This window comes from Macadamia integrifolia, chromosome 11 (genome assembly GCF_013358625.1).
Source record: "Macadamia integrifolia cultivar HAES 741 chromosome 11, SCU_Mint_v3, whole genome shotgun sequence".
NCBI classification, from domain to species: Eukaryota; Viridiplantae; Streptophyta; class Magnoliopsida; order Proteales; family Proteaceae; genus Macadamia; species Macadamia integrifolia.
The window spans coordinates 2,421,417-2,430,568 of NC_056567.1; the positions used below are offsets into that span (position 1 = coordinate 2,421,417).

The following is a 9,152-nucleotide window of genomic DNA, read 5'->3' on the forward strand; positions in this document are numbered from 1 at the left end:
GGGGGTTGTCTCATCCAGCATGATCCTTGTGCCATGCTCCTTCGATTGGTGATATGTTGTGGTTGAAATTTAGGTCAGGAAAGTTTCTTAAGGTTACATAGTTAAGATTTGAGTTGGGCTTTGACTATCTATGCCAGAGCCTATCTAGTGGTGAAGACTCATAAATAAAGTCAGGGCTATATGGATTACCAGATCTGAACAACTTGCGCATCATTCCTTGGAGTGGGAAGGGGGAGGAAGGGGGTTTTCCCTGGTCTATATTCATTATATTCTGACTGGAAAAAAGTGTTATTCTTGGTTTTCAGGTTTTGGATTTTCAGATAAGCCTCAACCAAGATATGGCTTTGACTACACATTGGATGGTAACTCTCTTCAGAAGACCTTATGGAGGCAGGAAACTAAATATATCTTATATGATATAGTTTTTATAATTGAATCTATTTCTTCTATCTAAATAATTTCTCTAATACAGAGTATGTGTCATCCTTGGATGCTCTTATTAGTGAACTTGTAGAAGATAAGGTTTCCATTGTTGTTCAGGTACAATACATCCTTTTCTGAATGCCAACACATAGAACCGCAGGATTTGCAACTGAAACGATCTTTTTATCTTTGCAATGCTGTGCAGGGATACTTTGCTCCGGTAGTTGTCAAATATGCTAGCAATCATCAAGACAAGTTGAATGATCTCATTCTTCTTAATCCTCCTGTAAGAAGATTGAATGGATATGTTTCTTTCATTTACAAATTTCTATTACATAAATTTTTGGACATTGTAGAATTTCGCATTGAGTGTCCTTGATTATGAAGTTATATATTTTTGTTGTTGATCCTTTTTACTTTGTTTTGCGATGCATGCCATCCAAAGAATGAGAAAGTTTGAATCACAAGAAATAAACGAGAATTTTTTGGAGTGAAACTGACTTTCTTTGGTTTATCTTATGCAAAAGCTGATGGACAATCATGCTAACCTGCCGTCAACGTTATCAATATTCAGCAACTTTTTGTTGGGTGAAATTTTTTCCCAGGTTAGAGGACTATCCAATTGAGTCATTGTGTCTGTGTCCCTTCCTTCTTTCCAGACTTTGGTCCTGAAAGATTAACACCATTAGTTAACCTGATCATTAAAATTGCGCTTGTTTGATAAAATGTCAGGATCCTCTCAGGGCTAGTGACAAAGCATTGACCAGCTGTGGACCTTACAAGATGAAGGAGGAGGATGCAATGGTTTACAGAAGACCTTATCTCACATCTGGATCTTCAGGATTTGCATTAAATGCTATAAGTAGGGCCATGAGGAAGCAGTTGAAGGTGAACTTCTTTTTAATTCTCTTCCAAACTCTGAGCAGTTTATTGTCCTTCTTAATTGTTTTTTATAACAAAAATAGGTAGGTCGTAGGAAGGAATTGAAGTTCCAACTTTTCTCTCAAGCTTTTTCTGGTTCTAAGCCATTCTTTTTACATGACGACTTGATCAGTGTGCCTATAATTGTTATATTTGTTGTCTATGTCATTATATTTCTTGAAGGATTTGGCTATCATAATGAAAAAGTAGATGTCACATGAATTCCAATGTTGTGGCTTACCTCAGCACTGTGGTCCTAATAAGATTTCACTTGGTGGTTATTTAAGAAAAGGGCTGTTGATGTAATACCCATGCAAAGGAGATCCTTGGGAACTATTTGATTATTGTGGAGCCCACTATTTTGTTATTGGGCAGAGATTTTATAGTCAATGAGGGGCCAATATTATGTACTTGTCGTATTAGTGGAACATGACACATATTCTTACAACTGGGTATCTTGTTCTTCCTCAATGTTGGGTAAAATGATAAAATTATATGTACATCCTATTACTTCAAAATGAAGTGCTATTATAATGGCAAAAATTGTACCCACCTAAGAAAATAGTTAATGCTATTTCTATATATAACTATGTTGTGATTTTGTTGCTATACCTTTTCAGTCCTATGTTGGAGTGATGAGGAAGATGCTATCCAGTGAGGACTGGAAAGTTCGGACAACAGTTTGTTGGGGTCAAAGAGACCGCTGGTTGAGCTATGATGGAGTAGAAGATTTTTGCAAGAGTTCAAATCATAAATTGATGGAGCTTCCAATGGTATCTACCATTTTCTTTTTCCTGATTAATTGATATTTACAGGGAAATCCAATGAAGGTGAACAAAAAAATCCTTATTAACTGGATAATATTAGAAGGATGAAATTCTTAATAAAGGGTTTCTAAACCAGGCAACAGATGTTAAGTCTCCACAAACAGCTAAACCATCTCTTGTTTGAAATGTTTTGAGCTGATTCTTTAATAAGGGGCTGGTTTGTGGGGAAAATAAAACCAGTGAACACTTAACCCATCTTACTACGCATCCAGACTTGAAGCAATGTATGTGAAGTAACACGTTTTCATTATAATCATTGTTATTGTTGTTGTAAGATGATGGTGATGATACAAGAGAACACTATAAATAACTGTCATCCACAGCAGGAACATGTTAGATTTTCTTATTATAACCTACCATTATTTAAGGTGATTGATGAAAGTAACTTCAGTTATTTATTTATTTATTTTTTGTCTTGTAGGCTGGACATCATGTCCAGGAGGACAGTGGTGAAGAACTCGGACAAATCATTGCAGGACTTATCAGCAGAAGGCATTAGATGAGATGATGTTTTCTGATAGTTTGAGATTCCAAGAATTTTTGTTTCTCAATTGATTTTTAGGCTGAGAGCTCTTGATTGCTACCATCCATCATACTTAATTCATACTTTCCTTTTCAGTTATTACTACAGGATATGTACCTGCAAGTGTTATAGGCTGAAAAGGTAACTTGATATGCCCTTAATTCAGTCCAGGTGCCCCTGATTGTACTGTTAATTGTATATGATTGCCCTATGCTCAATGCTTCCAATACAGGATTAGTGAAAGCTTCTCAGTGTATTACATCTCACTCAAGAATGGGTTTCGATTTTTCAGATAAGTATGGTGCTTTCTTCTACCCTGTATTATTGTGCACTGCTGTGGACTACCTTCTATAGGATCTTGTCCACCAAAATTATGGGCACCAATTGGTCCTTCCAACTTGGCCAAAATGCACCAGTGGTAGTGCAGCTGGTGAAAACTTCCCATTTCCAGATGTTATTATATAAGTTCTGTGATACATATTGCCTTCCTGGTGGCATTTGACTAGCATATAAGCCAATAGAAAATTTGGATCCTGCAAAAAGTTCTTAGTGACTTGACCATATAGGTTTGCAGGGGCTGAGAAAATCTGTAGAACTGCAAACAATATCAAGATGATGGCCGGATGGGTAGTCTTGACCAGTATTTCATAGGGAAATGGAGAAAAATTCTCACTTGGATAGGCAAATGACCCCATAGAAACTGGAAACTTTGATGGCTGATGAGGAATTGCCATTTGTTGGGAGTAGGTTGTCTTGTATCCTTTGGCATGGGTTTGTAGGCCAACTCCAAAGGGCCAGTAAAAGTCCCAAGGGCCTGAAGGGTTAAGAATTATATGATATTTTGGTAAAATTGTACCTATATATGTTTCCCTAAAAATTTATAGTGAGGGAATTCTCAATAGAGAGGAGACATGAAGACGAGAGGTTGTAACCCTATTCCATTGTTAGGAAAGCAATTCTCATCTCACTGTGAATATAGGAAATCTTGATTATCAGCATAAATCTTTGTGTTGTATTTCTCAGGTTCATTGCGATGTAGAGATAAATATTAAGCATATACAACCCAACGAAGTTCAAAGGGATTGGTGGATAAGTCCTTTTAGCTTAGGATCAATGGGTGAGATTACAAATTTTCTTTTCTAGGGTTCAATAGTTAGAACCAAATAACAAAGAACTGACTCAGGTGCTGACCGATTTACACCCGGAAAAGGTGGAAAATAAAAATTTAAAAAAAAAAAAAAAAAAAAAAAAAGTTACAGAGGGACGCATAAGACTGGAGCTCAATTCAATAACTCTAAAACCGCATAGTATCCGACCAAGATGGGCAAGGAAAGTATCATCCCTAGGATCACCCTGCAAGAGAATAACAAGCCATATATCAGACCATTTTCCATGGCCAATCGAGAAACAAATACTCAGAAATCACCTTCCTTTTAATGGATGACTTCACTTATTACGAGAAAAATTTTCATTCCAATTGTATGCAATGTAAATATTTTCTTAATTACTTCTCAATGCCATATTTCGCATTAACATGTCAAAATAAATGTCTGAAAATCCTAGAGGAAAGTCTTTCTTTTCCTCCTCTTTTACTTGCAAACAAATGAAGTCTTTCAAAATTTCACTTATTACCATTCTAATCCCCACCTCCCCAACCCAAGATTGACTTGACTATTGTGTAGGTTATGCTTGTTGTCAAGAAATGGAGAGAGAGAACAAGCCCACAATGATTTTTTTTTTTTTTTGGCAGGGGGGGGGGGGGGGGGGGTGTGGGCCGGTTAAGAGGGGTCACAATGAGGTGTGAGAAAAGTTTATAGTTTATGAGAGAGGGATCGCTACCCAAACGCCTGGCTATTGTCCTAACATAGAACGAACCAATGAAAGAGTGTGTGGAGGCACTAAACATGGAGGGCAGGCCTTTGTTTTTCCGTGGCCCTATGTCTAGGCATAGGGACATGTAATCAAGCAATGTTCTTTTTCCCATACTATGTATTCCAAACCTTACCCCACCATCCCCTGTGGGATGTTCTTTATAAGGACAGTCATGCTAGCAAAACCTCATTCTCTTCCTCTTTTTATTTATTTATTTATTTTCTTGACTTTTCTTACATTAACTCTACACTTCATCTTGATTAAACCTGGTCAGTGATTACTAGGGGTGTCAATTGTGAGCCCACACTGGTAGGCCCGATCGAGCCCGACACATTTATGCAACTTGGACTGGCCCATTTAATAAACGTGTCAGGCTTGAGCCCAACACATTTATTAAACGGGTGTTCACGGTGCAGGTAGCTAGCCCGTCAGGCGCCTGACCAAACCGACACATTTATAAGCCCGACTTTGACCGACTTGTTGCAGCCCGGCCCAGCCCAACCCCTTTAATACTACATAAAATTTTGATTTTGCCACTACTAGTAAGAAACTAATTAAATTTTCTTACCATTTGCTTTGTAATACGATTTAATTTAATTAATCTTCGTTTTGTAAGTTGTAATGGCCATAATCTCTTATTTTTTTCTTGTGAAAGAACAACCGTAATCTCATATCACTTCTCTTCTTTATTAAATATTTGCGTTACATATTTCTGGACCTTCAATCCACTTAAGAAAATAATCTTAGGGTAAGCACATTTAAAGCCCGCTTAGAGCCCGTTTAGACTTAAATAGGTCCGTAGCCCAGTTAAGACCCGACTAAGGCCCGTTTAAGAAAGCCCGATTAAATCTTTACATCGATCGACCCAATTATAAACCGTACCATGCCCTCCAAAGCTAGGCCAGTTTACTTAAATGGACATTCACGGTGCAAGGCTTCCAAGTGGTCAACCCCGATTAGGCCCGATCGAGACCGGCCCGGTCCAACCGATTGACACCCCTGGCGATTACCATAAGATTTGTAGGAAAACGAGGAAAAGAATTAAATATTTTTTAACTTACGCAGTACTAAGGACATTGGCATGCAACCCATATTCCTTGGCATAGATGAAGGATGTGATGGATTGTGGTAAGGCTGCCTGCAAAAAAGGATTAGATAAGAATTCAAATCAAAAGCTCCACCTGATTGCAAAGTAAGATGAGGGAAGAGAAGTGAAATTGATGTTTTGTAACAAGAAGAGAAGTGAAATTGATGTTTTGTAACAAGGATTATGTGACAGAAAGAAATTTTGGCATGCATGCACTGAGTCACACTAAATGTCCGAGTTAATTATTTTAAAGTCGGTTTAATGTCTCACCTGGATAATGGCAACACGTAAGACATCACCATGCAACCCTACAGCAATGGAACCGATAGCCATGGCTGCTGGACCAGCCACAAACCTTAACACTAGTCCAAACACTGTTAGACTTGGCCCACATGCCATAAACTTCTCCTGCATTGCCATGAACAACCCTGCATGTAGAGGTTTTAAATAAATTAGTAGTGAGAACTGATCATCACAAACCATAGTAAGTAGAAGAAGTACAATCTCTCACCCATGCTAAACATGGCCATCCCAATCCCTGCCCTTGACATGATCAATACAGATCCCTCAATAATACTTGGCATCTCTAGATGCCACCTGTTTATGCACCCAACAGCTTCATCAATACATACTAAATTAGCAATAGATGTAATTTATGTTTTTCTAATTTTTGTATGTGTTGTTAAGGACTTGGATAGACCTCATACTTAAAAGCTTGCCTATGAAAAGAGGATGCCCAAGTATCTATAAGCCTTCACATTGGGCTACTCACATCCGATGTATAAATATTAATTCCACCTTTTACGTGCATGCATGTGTGTGTGTGTCTGTTTCATACACAGTTAAATATATCTACCTGTTTGCAATAAAAGCCCATGCCATGCCAATAAAACAAGCATAGGAGTTGGGATTAAGTGCAAGCTTTAGCCACACAATCTTCATCAGAGAGCACAAGGAAGGTTTTGTACTAGTTATTGCCACCATCTGCTCATTATTTCCTTCCACATCCTTCATAGCATTAGAATCAACATTAATCATTGACAAGGTATCACTCCTTGTCTTTCGAAGCTCCAACACAAACAGAAGAATTGTGAGCCATATGATTCCCTGTATGACAGAAGACTGTACCACTAGATCAACAGCCATTTGTCCATACATGGCCTTCAGTAGTGGTACACCTACAACCAGAGAATTAGTGAGAGTAGATAAAGAGAAGCTTGTTATAGACCAACAATAGCTACCTTTACTACTACACTTAGCCCATAAGGCCAATACCATAACTATTATGACTTTGGAGATAGCATCAGCTCCTATGAATAAGTAGTTCATTTTGAAAGGATCAATAGAGGCTGCAAATTCAAAAGTGAATAGAGGGAGAGTGAAATAGCAAACAAGAAGGTTAATTGCATTGCACTGTTCAGGGTTGAATATGTGCCACCACCTTACTGACCCATACCCCAAAACTAGTGCTACATATAAGGGAAACATGGCCACCACCACCTTGTAAACATCTTCCCACCCTATCATTCCCTCAAATTCTTTTTCTTTTTTCACCCACTCCACTCCTAGTTCAAGACCTTCAAACACTAAGTAGTAGAAGAAGAATTGTTTGGAACATGTGATGAGTTCACCATTCTAGCAACTATATATATAATATATTTGGTACTATATGTACCAGTAATGTTCCTTTCAAAAATTTGTGTGTTCTGATCAACAATGTTTTCCTTGAATTTTCTCTCTCTAGAATAGCGAATAAAGTCCAATTATTCTACCACCACCTATGCAAGGAAGGTTATGATTTCAGCTATTATTGTTATATATATTCTTCCCATTAGACAGTCACATACTTTGTGGATGAGCATTTTTGTTTGTAGAATATAGAATAAATGCCAATCCTCAGGTAATAACCAAAAATGTAAGTTTGTCTATTTGCATTTTCTTTCCTCCTCGAAAAAGAAATCACTAAATATATTCCTCTGGCAAGGTTTTATATGACTATTTAAAATATGCCTTTTTTTTTTGCTTCATATTTTTGGGGTTAATGGCTTTAAACCATAGGTGTACTAATTATCTGAGAAAGCCTTTTTTTTTTCCCCTCCCAAATAACAAGCACTAAGCCACTAACTATATATTCCTCTTGCAGGGTTTTAGTTGGTATTCAAGATATGCTCTTTTTTGCGTGTGGGGTATAATGGCTTTAATCCATTGGTATAGTTCCTTGGAGAAATTGATGGGGTTTTTCCCTCAGTTTTATTCTCTAAAGGATTCTAGGGTTTTGTTTCAATATGCCGACATTGTCTCTTGATATCTTTGGGTAAGATTGTGTAGTTTTCTTTCCTTCAAATCTCGCACATGCGAGAGCCTCGTACACCAAATGTACGCTTTATGTTTGGTATTAGAGAAGACCTTTTCTCTGATCAAGATTACATCATCATTAGTATGCTTACCAAGAGTGATAAAGTAGGTTTGGCTCTTTTGCTTTTTATTACTTTTGAAATTCGTAAAAACATTTTCTAAGGCAAGAAAAAATTCAAATCTGATGCCCCTTGGAAGATCGTAGAGAGCTTGTTATTGCTCCTTTTGTGATGTCTCCCGCATTATTTAATTGGATTGATGTTTTGTTCCTTATATATTTATATTTTTTTTTCTTCGTTTGTCCAGGACTAGTAGCTCTTGTTGTCACCTTTGCCTTGTACTATTTTTCTTCTTCCTTTCTTTGATTTTTAATATATTTATTTAATCACAAAAAAAAAAAAAAAAAAACCCCACTTTTGGGTTCAGTGGTCTAGGTTTATACTGGGAAAAGCCATTGCATCAATAATTAAACTAATTAGCTAGGGAAGTGCATCAGAAATTGTTTGGTCTTTCCAAAGTAGTGTTCGTGGATTTGATATAATGGTGTCAACTGATACAGTTTTAGTTCAGTGTGGAGTCAAAAAGGAGAAACCAAAATCATACCGTATTAAAAATATGAATGCATTTCAATATCAAAACTGTATCGAGCCTACTCGGTTTCAATATGGTTTTTATTGGGCTTCATAAAAAGTTCCTCATCTGGTTTTAATAAGCAGGAGCTGGTTCATAAATGGTTTCATATTCGGTTTTAATAAGCAATAGTTGGTACGATTTTTATTCGGTGAAAATCCAGATGCTAAGATACATCACATATTTATTACGGCAAGAGTTCTCTGTCAGGTGGTGTGGCCCGTACATTGTCACGGGGCCAAGGGAGCTCGCAAGGAAGCATCAATAGAGCAGACATTTTTTGTCTTTCATGGGATGGGGTGGTCATTTCTCCCCCTGTATTTGGGTGCAGCAGACACACTCCTGAATAAACTCCTCTTTTCCATATAATTATTATACATTTGTATTCTTATTAAATTAACCATCAGCAATACAATTCTCTCCCACTATTGCTTATTAAATATATGTACCGTCCGAATTTAGATATTAAGATTCATATATAATATATATTAAAGATACATAATATATAATTATT

At 37.1% G+C, this 9,152-nt stretch overlaps 2 protein-coding genes across 2 annotated transcripts in view; one reads left to right on the forward strand and one right to left on the reverse strand.

Annotated features, from left to right (window-relative positions):
• Positions 1 to 2,950, forward strand: part of LOC122094342 (cis-3-alkyl-4-alkyloxetan-2-one decarboxylase) — a 6,972-nt gene extending 4,022 nt beyond the window's left edge. Inside the window, exons 7-13 of the mRNA XM_042665108.1 lie at positions 306 to 362; positions 473 to 540; positions 629 to 709; positions 951 to 1,028; positions 1,156 to 1,311; positions 1,965 to 2,117; positions 2,593 to 2,950. Of these exons, the coding sequence (XP_042521042.1) occupies positions 306 to 362; positions 473 to 540; positions 629 to 709; positions 951 to 1,028; positions 1,156 to 1,311; positions 1,965 to 2,117; positions 2,593 to 2,670 (671 nt within the window). The 3' untranslated portion in view covers positions 2,671 to 2,950. The remainder of the gene's footprint in view (positions 1 to 305; positions 363 to 472; positions 541 to 628; positions 710 to 950; positions 1,029 to 1,155; positions 1,312 to 1,964; positions 2,118 to 2,592) is intronic.
• An 826-nt stretch (positions 2,951 to 3,776) lies between these two features.
• Positions 3,777 to 7,261, reverse strand: LOC122094343 (auxin efflux carrier component 5-like). Its single transcript, XM_042665109.1, has 5 exons — positions 6,510 to 7,261; positions 6,165 to 6,250; positions 5,924 to 6,081; positions 5,628 to 5,704; positions 3,777 to 4,047 (listed from the first exon to the last, which is right to left on the reverse strand). The coding sequence occupies exons 1-5, from the start codon at positions 7,178 to 7,180 to the stop codon at positions 3,975 to 3,977; spliced, it is 1,065 nt and encodes a 354-aa protein (XP_042521043.1). The 5' UTR covers positions 7,181 to 7,261; the 3' UTR covers positions 3,777 to 3,974.
• Between the last annotated feature and the right edge of the window lie 1,891 nt (positions 7,262 to 9,152).